We start from the raw sequence: 17,844 nt of genomic DNA, 5'->3' as shown, positions 1-17,844 counted from the left end.
CAAGCTCAAACACATTTGGCATGACAAACACCAAGACAGCCTTGAGCTTTCCACCAAAGCCAACGCCTGGTAGCACCACTGAGAGTGAATGCATTGGTTTATGGGAGTAGGCTGTATTCCAAGTGTAACACTGCTGTTGCAATCTTTAGCAATTTATTTTACCTCTGTTGCATCAGTAAAAACCAAACTGGGTTAGGGGTTACTGCATGTCTAAGAAATAAGTATTTTAAGTCCCCCATATAAGGATGACTGGAAAAGTATACTCCTAACACCTCATCTGATGTAGGCTTTGCATCACAGTATTGAACCGTCGACTGGTATCAAGCTGGGATGATACTAGATACTACAGAGCAGTTGTAGCCACATTCTGTACCAAAACAATAGTGTTTTCACACTAGCGTTATCACAAAAGTTTTCTGGTAGATTGTGTTCATTTCTGTGTTTTTGCAAGAGCAGAAATCTTCCATCAATCTCTGTTTTCTGTTGATGGCCTACACCTATACAACTACAAATAGAAAAATAATACAAACTTGACGCTTCTTCTTCTTGTTGCCTGGAACATTGTATTTTTGATGAGGTCTTGGTCCAGAGGAAAATTCAACTTCAGATGGAGCCATGTCACAATATCATTAAGGTATAAGAATAAAGTCGTTAGAGTATTCTTATATCTGAACACAACAATGGATGTGCACTGAAGCACTCAACATCATGTGGCAAAATACTGTGCACAATAGATGTGAATGTCAGGGCAACAGCAGCCCAATTGAGTGCTCTGGTGATAAAAAATATCATTAAATTTAATCTTCTTAGCAGCAAGCTGTCGTGACATAACCCACACTGCTTTCATCCACTCTATCTCATGTTACTTAATAGGGTTTTGAATCAGGATTGCAAGGGAGTTTTTGGATCTAATGCCTCATGCATCCATCACCAAACCTGTTAACCCTGTTTACACATCCCATACACCCTAACACACTTGTGTCAAGTATTTTCAGTTTTGCACCTCATCTCTCTGCCCATCTACCCTGCAGGCATTCGAATGTAACACCCCTGTCCAGACGATAAGCTGTAATCCTTTCCGCCAATGCAGATAACAAAAAAAAAAAAAAATGACACACTACAGTTTCACCCATTCACTTTCTCTGACTATTGCATGTCTCTTTCAAATGAACACTGCCAACACATGGGCAAATCACTGTGTGGGATTAGTTTCAGCAGTAATTCGATCATGCAGCAATGCAATGCTCACTAACAAAATGGCAAAGCTCAAAGCGTAAGCTCTGGACACACACACACACACACACAACACAGTGATTCCGACATGAAAAACATTTTTGCTTTGAAAAACCTAAAGGTGCGACTCATCCAATGCACGCCAAGCATGCCATGCACGTGCAGTTAAAACATGAAATGGCAAATAAATGGCATTAACACAGCGTAACAAAATCCCCTCCCTCCCCACCTCCCCCGTCTGTTTTTTTGGCATTTCCCATTTAACTGGGTCAGCCTTTGTGCAATTTTAAGCAGGATGTTCCGGGAGACAGACGGCGATTATGACATCACGCTCTCAGGATTGAAATGTGCCGATTATCATAGCAACCAGTCTGATCGTGGATTTAAAAAGGCCACTCTCAAAGCACCTCATTTCATTATGCTGTCTGTTTATTCTGCAGACGGCCATACCTTGGCAAACACACGATTTTACGCTGTGACTTTTTGTTTACATCCGGACCATCCAAAGTAAGGTGGGGCAGTGGCCCGAATGGGATTCAAACCGATGACCCATAGGTGCAAGGTTGAACACCACTGGGAAATCAGCCTGCCTTTGAGTCAATAATAAGGAAAAATATTAATAAGGAATAGGAAAAGTCAATAATAAGGAAAAAAAAAAAAAAAAAAAAAATCAACTATGTGTGTGTGTGTTAAATGCCACATTTTCAAAGACTTTGACCTTACAACAGGGCCATGGTCAACAAGCACTTATTTTGTTTTCTTCTGGTCCTATTTGGGTTTTGGGAGAAACAGATTTTTTTGGAAGTGGCAACACACATGCGAGACAAAACTCATGCTATTGGAATAACTTAAAACGTCCAGGTTAAATGTTTAAGGAAACCTCCCCAAAAATGTTAATGACTATTTCAAACTTGTAAGCAATTTTGAAATGACAACAAAAGCTCGTGAGCAGTGAGATTGAGTTTAATGATAAATTTTGCAATGTCCAAGACACACACTCATTATCCCTTTCGCTTACATACGACAAAAGTCCCTCTGAAGGGAACTGAGGTTCTGATTTGTCCACTGGTCATGCCAATGGATAACCTGCCACACACTCACACACAACAGAATGGGACTCTTGACATTTATTGCCTTAGTCATACAGATAAGGGAGGAATGTGCAAAAATAAATGAAACACTCCTGACAATCACACAATTAATCATGCAACTTTCACCACCTAATTAAATATGGAAAAGAAATTGGCCATTCTGTATTGCAAAGCAAAAATCGATGTAAATAACAAAACAAAGGCATGAGAAATGAACAAAATTTTCTGTAACTAGCATACCCCTGGCTTTAAGTTCCCGTATATGTATTGCATGCACAGGACATTGTTATCAATATTCAGATGTATAAATCAATGTCTGAAAATTCTTACACGGACATGTTCAACAAACAAGTGGGTGTACCTCCATGATCAATGTAACCCATCTGTTCTAAATAGATGTTAAAGCTGCATTCAGTTCCATACGATAAAACTTGCTCTCTTGGTCATACAGTTGATTTGCTTCTAAACTCAGACTACTGAAGAAACACATTACCACAGTTGAGGAGAAAAAAAAGAGGTTCTTCCAGAACTGCCGATATATCCCGATTTAAAAACTAGAACTTTTTCTAGTTTTTTTCTGGGGGGGGGGGGCAATTAAGAAATGTGCTTTAAAATTGGTGATGAAGGACTAATCACTTGGTCAGACTGCTTTTGCAATTAAAAACAAAGCTTAAAACGACAGCACTCCCTGCTATCATTCTGCTCAAGCTGTAATTACCCAACGTTTCCATGACAACTCGCCAGCGCTTCTTGACACTCTGGTCTCGTAACCGTATTCTTCTCAGAATGAACTGACCGTCTTTCTCTCTCTGTCTCTCTGAATGTAAACCAATGAATTCAAAGCCAAATAAAAGGCATCACGGTTAAGTTGCGGTCCTGTGGTTGGTCAGTGTGTACCGTTTCTGAGGAGTGCCTTCGTTGCATCCTGCATTTTGCTGACTGCTGGATTTGAACGCGCTGTGGTTTTCCTTGTCTCCCAGGTTGGACCAGCGCGCTGTCGAGCCACCAAGCGTGCATTCTTCAAGCAGCAGGAGATCCATTTAGCCGTCGGTCTGTACTCCCGGGGCGCATTCGTGCATACACGATGGGGCCTATGTGCAATACTTAATGCTGAGACTCAGTGTTAAAGACTTTAATGAGATTTATGGAGCATGAGTGGGAGAAAATGATCATTTAGGGTAAAAGAGCAACTACTATTATAAGTATTCAGAGCACAAGTAAGAGCAAGAAAAGAACATCGCCCCCCCTAACAGATATTACAGGCATGCCTTTCCAAAAGCATCCAGCAGGCCGAGACAGTTTACACTAGGATTTGGCAAATTTGTTCTGGAATCCTCCAGTAAACTGGCCAGTCCTTTAAGGACACTTTTGGAAGGGTTGCACTAAACACCCACATCGCTGTCTCCAGTCACACTCGGAACACAGTCATTTTCATTTACGTCAATGATGCCTATTTGCGACTTGATGGATTTCAGTGATTTGGACTGCGTAGAGTGGCAAACGTCTACAGAAAAATGCACGTGACAACAAATTCAAAAAAAAAAAATCTTACAAACTCCACCCCCCCCCCCCAAAAAAAAAAAAACAGAAAACAAAAAAAGAAACAGAACTAAGCTAATTCTAATAGCAAAAACAACTGATAGTCACCCCCCGTTGTGTCCGTCAGCTTCAATGAAACAAAGTGATCCAGTTATTGAGGTGTCCCGACGGTAATTATATTTACAATATTTCCTGAAAACGGATGCAGAGGAAAAGAAAAATTGGATGGTGTCCCCGTTAATGAGTTTCTCACTTTTTAAAAACAGGTCTAAGTCTACAGACACCCGAATGAGATTTTGAATGACTGCTGGTGGACTTGTAATATTCGAAGGAAACAGTAATGAACAGGTACCTTTCGGGGGGGGGGGAGGAAAAGTGTTATAATGATGACTAAATGGAACACGATGCTGCCTTCTGCTGGCTTACAGTGTGTCCAGTGCTCCGTCAGTGTTATGAAAGCTTAACCGCGATCTTCTGCTCTTTTTTCATCAGTCTCTGAGCCTCTTTCTCCATTTTCTTCCGCTGCTGCTCCATGGCCCGTTTCTCCCTTTCTGCCAGCTTCTGCTGCCTGTTCCAAACAGAAAGAAAACAGTTTTAAGGAGCTGTCAAATGCTCTGGGTTTTCCAGAGTGACTCAGATCAACTGAAAGAGGCAGACTGTTTGCAAAGGACTGGGGTTAGAGCAAATGCTGAATGTCTATAAGGGCTTGAATTTTGAATTGAGTCGGCGCATATCTATATAAGGCTTTTGATGCGTTTGTTGCACCCAATATCAGCATGAAATGTGTGCAGCGGAGGACTGTGACGAAAATAAATTGCAGAAAGCTTATTTCATTCAAAGCCATGACAGGATTTAACATCTTAGCAAGAAACTGTATTTGATTTTTTTTGTTTTACTCATACCATTACTGTTTTCAAATTTCATGAACTTCCAACAAGAAAATGGAGCAGAAATCTGCACATAACATCTGTAAAATACAGCTGTAAAATGCAGAGTAAAATGAGATTTACAGCGACTTCTGTGTGGAAATCCTATCAAAGCACTGAACCATCTCCTCTGTTCATTTTCAACAAAGCCTCAAAACGAAGTGCAACTTGGGACCACTGCGATTACACATCCAGAACAATGATCACATCGAATCTCCCCTTGTAAAATGAACTTTGTAAAATAGCATATGCACTTGGTAAGCGCCCATGAAGGCACCCCCTGCACTCCTGGCCCTCTTAAATCACTGCCACACGTTCAGTTTCAATCTCACTGCTCTGTGCTGGGAAGTTCACTTAGTCGGCATCTTGCGCTTACTGTAAATCATTATTGCCCGAGTGACTGCAGTCTGCCAGAGCAGCTCTTTCACTCAATCAGTACTGTGTACCTCGCTACCTCACTTCACTATACACAGATTGTGTAGAGTGTGACTAAACTAGCAAATGTGTCCTATTGCAAACTTTTCTCTGGCTCTGAAATAAGACACTGCGTAACTGCTGAGAGAGGAGACAAGTAATGCAGAGACATGTCATTATATACATGATTAAACAGCACTGAAGTGAATCCATGTGGATGCAGAAAGTCAAGTATTTGTGCTTGTTAACCCTGACTAGATGAAGGAGCGAATCCTTGCTCAGTATAAGTCTTATATAATGTATACCTTCAGAAATAAATCATATCCCATTCAATTACTATGACATAATATCTACATACCAAATTCATACACTTGCATGATATACTTGATGTAGCACACTGCAGCACCACCTTCATGAATGCTACACAATGCATTCCCATAACACTGGCAAATACATTTTAGCATATTGTGCATATTAAATCTATGTCTAGCTGATATTACAGTGCTCAAGCACGCACTTTAGCTTTGAGCTGTTCCCCCTTGTAGGCAGAGGTGGAAGATTCCGGCGCAGAAGGTAGAAGTGCTCCCAGTATTTGTTCCAATCACTTGGATTTTCAAATAACTCTTCAGCCAGAAGGGGAGCTAATTAGTGAAATCAGCTGGTTCAGTGCGTGGGTGGAAGAAATGCATGCAAGTACTTCTACTTTTGAGATCTGGAGTCTCCACCTCTGCTTGTAGGACATAAACTGCAAGGTCCAAAATAGCCCATCTGACAAATTAACACCTGCTTAACTGATCTACATTCAACTGACACACATCAGACATGAATGCCTCTCAAAGTACTCCAAAATGCATTATTTAGCATTCAACAAAACACTGTCATTCAGCAAGAAAGTTTGTCAAGCATGCCACACACACTGTGAATGCTTCATAAAACAACCTTCACATTCTCAAGTCAAGCTTATAAAGGTGGCATGTAGACACTATGAGGACATAATTAATATTGCTACTCGATGGGCAATGCACAACCCTTTACAACATACACAGCTCAAACAAAGCTGAAAATAGTCGGAACACTGAGTACCCATGGTTAAGATAAAAAATAGTGATATACTGCCACCTACTGGCAAATAATCGAAAAACAATGACACTTTTTCTCTCATCTGTGTAGGGAGATACAGGGAAATGGAAACTCCTTGACTCAGATGTTTTCCATATGCGAGTCAAGATATAAGAAATTGTTTGCACAGTCAGTCTGATAACAGCCACTCCTGTTAGCTGGGGCGATCCAACTCTTCAATTCACAGAACTGGAATGTAAGCTGATGTAAAGCATATCTGTAATAATGCTGTTGCAGAAATAGGACTACTTCCATTACTGTGCTCATTAAAGGTATAAGGTGAATGTACGCATATGGTGAGTGGCCATATTGGATACAAATGAGTAAGAATCTCTGTTCCAATTCAAATGTACTCATGTCATAATATAGCCACCGCTGACTCCAGGATGCAAAGTAACTTGTACACTCTGAATATTGAAAGGGTTTTTTTATCACTTCAGCCATCTGACCCTAGGATGTGATAGTCCTATTCAAGTTAAGTTGACAGTGATATTGCCAGACATAATAACTAAAGTACAATGTATTACAATGAACCCAGCGAACATTAAACGCAGCACTATACATCCTGAAACACTGGCAGCAATACTCACTTTTTCACAGAATTTCTATTAGGAAAGCAACAATTCACTGCAGACATTTGAGTAAGTGCTGCATTGCCAGGAGACTGTTGTACAAAGTAGATGATCATATTTCATGTTTAAAACATGCTTAAAACAAACCTGTGACTCTTATGAAACTCGCAGTGCAAACCACATTCCTCTTATTTTGCAGAAATTAAATAGACCTGGAATTATCTCTCTGTCTCACCTAGATGCATGAAAACAAAAGACCAGGCTAATCACACTACACAGCATTTGGTAGCTCAGGTTTCTTACTTCTTCCTTCAGGTGTGGATCAAAGGGATTGCCTATGCATTTACTCAGCAAAGTAGCTAGGAAAAACACTATTTTTACAGTAAGACATCATTTATTTCAAATTCACCAGTATCAAAAACCCTATTTTGTTCTGTAACCTTGGATTTCGAAAACTTACAGTGATTTTCTGTATTCAGTTTTCAGTGATGCACAATGACTGTGTTATTTCAAAATGACTGCACTTTGACTGCTGGAAGTGGCTTATAAATAAGTGACAGAACACCACAATCGAATGACGGTTGATTACAGTTTTCTCCCAGCAATACTCCACTGACATTCTCTTTGCGTGTCGCCCCACATTAAACGCGTGAAAGAGTAGAGGAGAATGAAAGGCAAAACAGAGGGGGGTGGTACCTCAGCACCTCCTCCGCCTCCCATGCTGCGTCTGATTCATCCTCCCAGGCGTTGGCATCCTCCTGCCAGTTGTCCATGTCCCCTAGCTCAGCCTGTGGGACACAATGATGAGCGCAGGGGACGGGGTTAATGTCAGGTTTCACTCAGCACCCCCCCCCCCCCCCCCCCCCCAACCCCCCCCCCCCCCCCGGGTCTCTTCTCATACATGTGGTGTGAGTGAATGTTCAAACTGTTAACTGCCAATAAAGTTCTGAATTTATACTGCCTTTGTCATTAAAATTACCCATTATTCACCTGTAATGTGATTTACCTGTTACATTGTGCTGTGCCTATTACTTAAGTTTATCTCTTATATTGTCCTACATTTATTGTACGTGTTTATTTGTCATACTGCACTACATCTGTTATTTATCTTTATCCCTTATATTGTACTGTATCCTTTATTTATGTAATAATTTCTCATAAAAAGCATCTACATGACCTCCTGCCCCTTTTCATCTCAGCTTTTACACAGCCAAGTATTATCACCTCACTGGGGGAGGCTGTAAACTCACACAGGAGTGAGGTGAATGCAGTCCTCAAATATATCAACAGCTTATTTTCACATTACAAACCCAACAGTACTGTGCAGGACAGCAAATACTACAACTTGTCAACTTACAAGCACCTGACACACACTAGAGGCTCTTGATGAGCAGTAAGACCAGGAACCCTGGCCAATGGAATCCCACCCTGTTCCAGTGGAAGGAACCCAATTATAACCCACCGATGCGGACTCCTAGCTGTGGGCGGCTGAGGGCACACCCCCGATTCAGACGGGCTATGGGCTCAGCCTTGCAATCAAAGTGAGCTCCTTTACCAACTGAACCACCTGGGAGCCCCATCATAGCATTCATTCCAGATGAGCGATTTTACTAATAAAATAATGATAATAACAGCAAACGAGATAAACGTCTAAACGCACTTTTGCCATGTGACTCCACAGTTGCAAGCGGGACACAGAGGGCTCTGTGTGGTAGCGTCCCAGCATGGTGTGGGAGTATGTGAGCAGTGTCAGGGAGGAGTGTGGGCCACACTCACCGATGGCTGGATGAAAGACACGTCCTGTGTGGCTGCCAGCCTGCTCGAGAAACCCGTGCTTCCATCTGGGCAGGAAAAATTCAGCGGCTCCCTCTTCTTCAGGACGATCTGTGGATAGAGACGATCAAAATCAGATAAATCTTTTTATTTTCTTCTGGCCACAGAACAATTTTAATCACCATTCACATATCTTTATGTCCAGATACGCTTTGACCGAAATCGTATACACAGGATACAGGTGCGAGGGTAGAATTCAATTCCCACGGGCCTTCACAGGAAGGGAAGGCATCTTCTCTGTGCTTGCTATGCAAATCGCTCTGAAAGCAAAGTACACCACCACATGTCCCAGCTGGATTTAGTGAATCATCACCACCATTTTATGTAGTAAGATGTGGCATACTTTCTGCGTTTTCCTGATGGTAGGGGCCATGTCCTTGAAGTAATCTGGCTCATCCTCCTCAGCATCGTTCTGGGGGGGCGGAAGGTTGCCGTTGCCCCCCTCGATTTTGATGCTGGTGGGGGCTTCCTCGTCCCAGGAGCTCCATTCCTCAATCTCAGGCTGTGCAGGTTTGAACAATGAGGAAAAAATGAGCATTGCTGAGTTTTTGGTATAACAACAGAAAACCATACAATACCCTAACTGACCCAAGAACTCTCATACTGCATAACCCACTCAGTGGATACTGACATATATTCTTTCTTATGAATGATAGATGTGCATTATATCTGAATGAAAGACATATCTTATTTATACACATATCTTGAGTTTGCCGGACGTTTTACAGGACGTGCATCCTTTCCTGGATTATCAAAGTGAGAGGTCCTCAGAAAACTAAGTGATCTGGCAGTGATACACTGCACAGCAACAGCCTGCTTTCAAACACCTGCCCGTGCTCTGCATTCACCATTACCACAACATCATCAATAACAGGTGACCATTACAAGTGAATAAGATGCTCATTTACCTAATGACTGAACAGTCTCTGCCCACCAAAAAGGCTCAAAAACTGCATAATTTCACTGCTACTCACTTTAAACCACATGCCATCTTGCAGCAGATATTTGGCCAGTGATTATCATGGCAGAGAGTGGTGTATCAGACAGCAACACTGACCTGTTTGGGTACTGAGGAGAAGTCCACTGTAGTTGGCAATGTTATCTGGTCACCGCTTAGCTTTCGCAACCTTCCTGACCTATGGAGTAATGTTGGTGGAGTCATTGTCTTATACAAATAAGGTTAAATATGGCACAGTCTGACACAACACAATATTTCAATTAGACAGAAGTAAAACAATTGTACACATATATAATTACCAAACGTTCCGCTCAACAAGTATGGGACAGTTCTGTCTCGTATAAAAAATTTGTCCATTATGTATAAGACCACCTTCTAATTTATCAGGGCAAGACTTATCTTAAGGGTCAATCTGTGTTTAATCTAACTAACTTTGACATGAATCTCCGATTTTCTTGAACGTTGGCACAAAGATTTGTAATGTTAAGATTCAAACACAGGCCAAAATATCAAATTCACATTTGAAATATTTTTCAGTTATGGTTCATTGATGCAGCCACCTTTTCCCCCTACCCAGGTGACATTTACAACGCTGTCATTTTTTTCTCCACACAAGACACAACCACAATATTGATGTCAAATTCAAGTTCTTAATGTGTCCCTACACATTTGTTTGTGTTTGAGGCTTTCTGAGGATTGATTTACGCTGACTTCTGTCTTTTCCAAGGCATGAATATGAATACTTCGATATTTACTCCTGACGTGTTTTAGCTTGCCAGCAAGGAAAACCACCCATGTCTTACCTGCATATCAATCTTTTAAAGAAGGAGAGCAGAGTTGCTAGGCAAGTGCAAATCTTAAAAAGGCGGAACTGTGAAATTGCCATGGTGGAACATATACCTGTGCAAAAAATGCAAGGGTAAACACAGATGTTAATCAAACACATGTCCTGTATGGTTCTAATCAAAAAGTTTCAGGGCTCCCCAATAATACATTTCCGTAAGGATTAAGAGGCTGAATGCTGTCAAATGGTAATGGCATAGATTTGAGCACTAATTCAAATTGCACTTTTTAAAAAAAATTAGCCATTGCTGGATTATTGAAGTTCGGGTTTACAAGATTCCCTACACCAAAATCATTGATTAACATACTGCAATGTGATACTGTCAAAGTGGAGTACTACTACTATGATATCAGCCGTGGTGTGCTACAGATGTGATACCTAATTGTTCAAACAGCTGTGTCTTCATTAACTCTCTACGAAGCCAGCCTCAATGTAACATTACTTCATGTAACCAGCTAATTAGCAGCTGCGGGCCGCATAGTCTGTTAGCAATGAATCTAGCTACATGTAAAGTCCAAACACGAGATTTGTCTGGTACCTTACATCCTAGCTAGCTAAATGCATGAGGAAAACAGCTAGCCACAAATAATGGTTAAAATTGCCTGGTTGGCTAGCTGGCTAGTTCGCGTGATAACAAGGTGGTACGTTTGCCAGTTAGCTCGCTAGGTGTTTAGCACCAGCCTGTGGAAAAACAGAAAGAAAATGACAATCCTAGCCACACAGCTAGCAAAGTTCAAGAAACGTTGGAGGCCGAAACAAGGAAGATGCGCAATTACTATTTCAGTCAGCAAGAAAAGCATTTTGTTATTCGATAGCAGTATTGCTATCTCACTTTGCTACTCCCCTGAACTCCCAAATGCAGCAGGGTAGCAAGCTATTTAAGAAACTGGCAGCTTGTCATTGAAGGGGAAAATCCGAAACATTTTGCAATTCAGTGTCTTATCAAATATCATCAATCTCTGACGATGGTACTCACCGGACAAATCAATACAGAATCGCAATCTTTGCGTGCATCTATTTTGCTAGCACTAGCTAGCTGAGCAGATGCGACAATTTCCACACTCCAGCTACTCAGCAGGCAGGTCGAACGATTCTGCACTCTTTCTCCTTCGTAATAATCAAACCGCGTTCGGTCAATTTCATGTCTATTGCACCGGCAGTCTGAGCCAGTGTGCTTTGTAATTCTGCTACCTTGCTTCCATGTCCATTTTCAATTCAGAGAACATCACCCTTTGCACGGGACTGTGGCTGCCATCTTTACCCTGACAAGGAAGTAGAATATTGTCAGAATGAAGTAGGGCCCTCCTGTAGCGGTCCAAAGTAATGCCTGATCCTTTACAACAAGTGAGGTATCGTGTCAGTACTACCAGCTCAGGCATTTTAAATCAAATTTAAGGTAATTTTGGAAGGCCCAGGTGAAGTTTGAATTTAAGACTTTTTTGGATAAAGTGTTCTCGTTTCCCCTCTTCCTTGGGAGAATACAATCATTCAAAATTTAAATTCCCGGTGCATTGTGTACATGAAGTTATACAGTGCCTGAGACATGTGCCTGAAGCAGGATTTTGGGTTGCCTTGCTAATATAACGCATAATTACACTGCAGGACAATATCGCTACCCTAAGCTCAGGATCATGTGCCGAGAGCACGGGATGTACAGTATACCTGCAATGAAAACTCATCCTCAAGTCCTCGACGGCTGGAGCCAACAGTTGTAGGGCCCTCTGGCGGAAGAAAAAGCGTTCTCCATTGTGGTCAAAGAGGGCGCAATTCTATGCCCTCCCTCTCCATGAAAAGTGAAAGCAAGTATCAAGTGGTCATGTGCCATAAAACAGAATAGTCACACGTGCAAGGAGGATACATTGTCAATAAAGAAGGATGGAACTACAGATATCTAGTGTGAAGATATGTATGCATTTAAACAATATTTGTGCAGTTATAGACAATTGAATGTAAAGCCATATGGTGTAATGAACTGAATCCACTCACTTGATATAAACTCAGTCAACACCTACCAAAAACCTGAAATACAGTTCCACTGATCAATATATCCACCTGGTTGTGAGTCACAGTGAACCGTTCATTGTTAGAAATCCTACATAATTCACATGACATCTGCTTCTCAAAATACAACAGGAAGTCAGAGCTAAATTCTTCTGAAGTTCAATAAATTCAAGAAATTGGTAAAATAACAATTATGCAAGTTTGCCCTTACTCATTATAAGGAAGGCTAGCACTGCATGGTACCTCCTGTTCTGTAACAAATGACAGTCCTGTGTGAGTCATCCAACATCATGCAGCTCTCTCATTTTAAACAAGGCCCTGAGGATGCAATTAGAAAACCTTGACTATATAACTTCCAAAATGCAACTGGCACAACCAGAGATGTAGAGCAGACTGCTCTGGAACAGAAATTCTAACCCACTTTGTGCTTTCTTTAATACAACGTGAAGAGCGACCCCTCATTTTGTTCAAATTATGACCAAAACGGCTAGTGATCTTTGATGGTTACAATAGTGTAAATGATCTCTAACTGAACACACATAATTACCATGCTTGTTTTTATTCAATAATGTGAATTCTGTAGTCCTGCTCTATACCTCCCAGGGTGGTACACCTCTGTGCTCCACCAGTTGTCTTTCAACTATTTTTGCTTGTGAAATTGACCACATAATAACAAAAAATTATCTTATTACATTATTTTGGACATATATTTGCTGCATGAAGTCAATATGCAAGGGAAGATCAAATCATTTGGTATTTACCATGAAAATAATTAACCATGCTTGTTGTATCTGTAACAAAATATTTACTGAATATATGTCTCAATGACTTTTAGATATATATTTATAACTATATAGATAAAACACTACATCACTGGGTATGAGGACAGTACATTAAATTGAAAAAAACAAAAAGTCTTAGTTGACACTGATGACATTAGTTCAGTGCAAAACCACTTTCAGAAATAAACTGTAAATCACCCACATGCAATGCCAGCAAGACTCAATATAAAGCTTCAGATTTCTGAAGCCTGACTACAGACTGAGATTGGATACAAAAAAATTCATGTAGCACATACAGCATAGATAGCCATCCAAGCATGTGGCATTTGGATGAAACTGAATGAACCTACTACTAGAATCTAAAATATGAAAATTCTGTCTGTGGCTTTTTTCATTCTCACTTGACATGAAATTCTCCCCAAAATATGTTTGAAGCGAATTTAAAAATATGCAAAACCACTTCTGTAGAAAACTGAATCTACAAAAAGTATGAACTAGCAAATACTTGGCACTAGCACAAATACAATTAAAAATTTTGACTTGTAAGATCTGAAAGATTAACCTTTCGATGCAGCAGTGTAGACAACAATTTTAACCAAATCTTTATTGTTAAAAATGCATTAAAACAATTCACAACTACTTACTATATTTTTTTTTTGCAAAAAAAGCAATATCAAAAATGGTTTAAATCATGATAAAATGACACAGTAATTTCAGCTGAGGCAAAATAAAATGTACTTGATTCCTAGTTGGATCAGAAAATAGAGAAAGGAGCAACGTTTCCTCTCATAGGGTGGAATGCTGAGCAAGAAAAGCTCTAATTCTCTGTAGAAGTTCTTTCTTCACACTGTCAGGTACAAGGGCTAAAACAGGAAAGAAAGAGAGGAAAAAAGATGATATTACCACAAAACAAAATAAATGGCACCATTACATAAGTACCTAATTCTTTTTGTCATTGAAACACAACTAAGAAATGAGTCCTAAAAAACTATTTATTGCTGATCAAAAATATTTCAGGGAAAAAACACTGAGGATAATCACACTTTTGCCATAACTGACTAAAATGTTGTTTCTGGTGCAATTCAATATGCCAACCATGGGTGCCACTTAAATTTCTGTCAGGACAAGGATGCTAATCGCAGAATCAGTCTTTCATTATTACACCATACTGCTATGTCTACATCAGGTTCACTTAAAAAAAACAGTCCACTCCCTTAAAGGGATCTAATTTTCAATAGTTTTACAGTCCCCAATAATGCCTGTATACATTATGTTATGTTCAAACCAGAGGGCCATGTTGTTGAGAGGGTGGTACTTCATGTCCAGTAAGAGTAATTAATCAGATAAAAATAATTAATACAACTAAAATATACAGCTCTGACTGAACACGATTCTGGATGAACACACACCAATTGGAATGATTCTCTTTACAAAGATCAAACTGAAAACGAACACAATACATTTTGCTCTCATTTCTGAACGCCCAAGTAATATTCCAGTCCTGAATACCTCTTCCTTTTGGTGTGATTTCTGCCACCAGGTCTTCCACAGTCACATGCTCCAAGCCCTTTTCCTTGATTACATCTGCAAAGGCACAAGACATTTTGAAGCCAAATCAAATGTTAGCAGCCACCACCTCATTGCCAAAAGTACTGGTTGTGTGTATGTTGTGTGTGTTCATTTTTACCCATGCATTAACATAATCCACTTACCTTTACAATGTGCTTTCAATTGGTCTTTCCACCCACATTCTATAAGTTTGGCTCTGAGCAACTCCTTCAATCTGGCAGGTCCAGAAGAACATACACATATTGGAGTGGAAGTGAGTACTTCTGACCTTGTCATTCCTTTATTACAATATATTCAACGCTGACTTCTATTTGGTTAAAACGCTAGGCACAAACCGTGAGATTGGCAATTGTATATTGGACATACATCATCGGAAATGTATTAGGGCTATGCGACTGTGCTTCTGCTTTGTGCAATACACTGACTTGCGTCGTCATATACATAGAGAAGTCTTGTCTTACCGCTCCCGTTCGCCCATTTCAATCAGCTTCTGGTTTATCGCAGCCCTCATTTGCGAATCTTTACTCATGTTCTTCTCTCTGGATCTATAATGGAAAACGATTCATTTCAGCATATACAGCTAAGCATTCAAAACAGAAAACAGCGCACGTTAGTCAGATTGCTGACATTAGACAAATAACCAAGGCCATTTACATAACCACACAGCTAATGGTAAGCTAGCTATCAAGCTAGCTACTAAGCTAGCTACATCTGCGTTTAAAAACGACACGGCTACTGCTAGTTGAAGTTATCCAACTAGCTCAGTATGTTAACTGGACGGTTGTAGCTGCATACTTATGCTGTGAACCAAATGGTCCGACACCAAAGTTCCTACACTGACAGCGAGATCCACACTATGATTAGCTAGCAAACTAGCTAGCACATCTTACCCCCAGGTACTGGCCTAGAAAGCCAGCCAAATTAGCCAGACTAACTGCACAGACCAGAGTTTAATTGGGCTATCTGCCTAGGCGACTGATCTGCTAATGATCAGTCGTCTAGCTAGCAAGACTACAGGCGATTCAGCAGGTTGATGTTGGCTATGACTTTTAACGATAAGGCAGTACTCCGGGGAATAAAATGGCTGTATAGGTAGCTTGTTAGCTTACTACCTAGCTACAGATCTAGAGTAACTAACTAACTAGTAAGAAACATGATGACTTTGTACGTAGTTTCTTGATCAGATGCGGCACCTAGTCAGTAAGAACATTATCTATTTTACCCGAATGGCCGATTGGATTATAGCCAGTTAGCAACAGAACAATCCTTGGTGTCTAGCCTCTGCGCAGCTAGCTGACTGGCCTGTAGTCAATGATTTTAATAGGGACTAACGTTAGCTAGCCGACTGTCAGTCACGTTCTGGCGGTAACTTGTAAATGTTGTGTAATCAAAAGTAATTTCTAACAAAATATATGAGCAGAATCACACTTACTTATTATGGTTGGACAAATTTTCATAATGTTGTTCAGATACTAGTTTTTGAGGTTGCTTCTTGTTCGCTCCCTTGGAAACAACTGCAAAACATGCCGTTCCCACAATATAAATGCCCCGTTCTTAAACCTGTCGTCGAGACAGAAAACAGTTCCTACCTACTTCGCTAGCTGTGGAGAAACAATGGTATATCTAGTACACCAAGCAGTGAAGATCAACTGGTGACACAGCCCATTATAATGTAAAATGTCTGAGCTCACAATATCTGCAGCGGTGACATTAAATATAGGCTAATGGTTAATGTCTTGACTAACGACAATTGCTGTGGAACAATATTAAATTAGATAGTTAAATGTAATTGTGGAATAAGTTAAATTACTTGCTCTTAAGTAACACGGAACGTTTGTTTAGACACTCACCTGCTAACATATTATCATATCACTGTTTATTGTTGGCATTTACATAAATACAAATGCCAACAATGTAATGTGTATGTAGCAGGCTACAAATTTTGCATCGCTGAAAATATAATACGGAAATGAAAGCAGATCGATTTGTGAATGAACGTAGTAAGAACATCACTACCAGAGAAAGCACGGTGGTGCAACCAAACTATCACCAGTGGAGCGACATTCGCTGACGTTAAATAGATAGCTAGCAAAACACATCTAAGGGATCCGAACAACTTAATGAGTTCCTAATATCCCATTACCACGCTCAGTTCAAGCGGCGCCCCTCTACCTGACAGGCATGTACAGGGGCGATCCCAGGGAGCTAGAGTGACCTAGTAAAATAAGTGTTCATAAAACTGCAAAAGCCTATAAAATCAACAGAAGTAGCTACAAGTCAAAAAGAGAACAGAAACTGCATGATAACTCAGCTGCGGTAACTTCAAATCGGATTATTGCCACAAGAGGGCAGCAGTATGTAGCTAATGATTCTTCACCTACCACCAGAAACGTAGAAAAGCTTGACAAAATATACCTCCCTAATATTGCCTCCAAAATAAACTGAAAACAAAACATATATGCATTGCTATATAGACATGCTTTAAAAGATTAAGAAGAGCGTAAAAGGAGAGAGAGAGAGAGAGAGAGAGAGAGAGAGAGAGAAGGGAAATAACTGGTGATTCCAGGAATATATGCTTGATGTATTTTTATTTATATAAATTGCTCTGGTGCTCAAAGGTACAGATGTATAATGAGGTATACATAATTGCCAACCCTACAGAGCAAATACAAGAAACATAAGTAACAAATATTTTATAGTGCTGTGCAAAAGGGTCAGGGTAACTTCTTAGCAGTCTGCTTAAGAGGCATGCATGATTTGGTACATATAGGGTGGATTACTTCCTGAGGTAAACTGTCTTACCTGAGGAGAACATGGCTAATGCCTCCTGTGGAGAAGTCCATTATATGAGAAAATTATTCCTGAAACACTGAGTTTTTTTTTTAACAACTGACTACCATGACAGAAAGGCTTAGCATATGCAGACTTGACCATTGTGCTCGGTTGATAGCTGAGGGTAGCCA

General features: G+C 40.3%; 2 protein-coding genes across 2 annotated transcripts; both read right to left on the bottom strand.

Annotated features, from left to right (window-relative positions):
* Nucleotides 1-3,936: 3,936 nt before the first annotated feature.
* On the bottom strand, nt 3,937-11,781 carry ebag9 (estrogen receptor binding site associated antigen 9). The gene is made up of 7 exons (XM_036539651.1): nt 11,506-11,781; nt 10,489-10,585; nt 9,785-9,863; nt 9,071-9,229; nt 8,671-8,778; nt 7,591-7,682; nt 3,937-4,431 (listed from the first exon to the last, which is right to left on the bottom strand). Exons 2-7 carry the CDS (start codon nt 10,569-10,571, stop codon nt 4,314-4,316), a joined length of 639 nt encoding a protein of 212 aa, XP_036395544.1. The 5' UTR covers nt 10,572-10,585; nt 11,506-11,781; the 3' UTR covers nt 3,937-4,313.
* Nucleotides 11,782-14,032: 2,251 nt separating this feature from the next.
* eny2 (ENY2 transcription and export complex 2 subunit) lies at nt 14,033-16,440 on the bottom strand. Its single transcript, XM_036539753.1, has 5 exons — nt 16,314-16,440; nt 15,343-15,426; nt 15,025-15,095; nt 14,822-14,896; nt 14,033-14,175 (listed from the first exon to the last, which is right to left on the bottom strand). The coding sequence occupies exons 2-5, from the start codon at nt 15,408-15,410 to the stop codon at nt 14,099-14,101; spliced, it is 291 nt and encodes a 96-aa protein (XP_036395646.1). The 5' UTR covers nt 15,411-15,426; nt 16,314-16,440; the 3' UTR covers nt 14,033-14,098.
* Nucleotides 16,441-17,844: the final 1,404 nt, after the last annotated feature.

Source organism: Megalops cyprinoides, chromosome 10 (assembly GCF_013368585.1).
Source record: "Megalops cyprinoides isolate fMegCyp1 chromosome 10, fMegCyp1.pri, whole genome shotgun sequence".
Lineage (NCBI taxonomy): Eukaryota > Metazoa > Chordata > Actinopteri > Elopiformes > Megalopidae > Megalops > Megalops cyprinoides.
The sequence above is the reverse complement of the archived record's forward strand: the minus strand, read 5'-3'. Positions and strand labels throughout refer to the sequence as shown.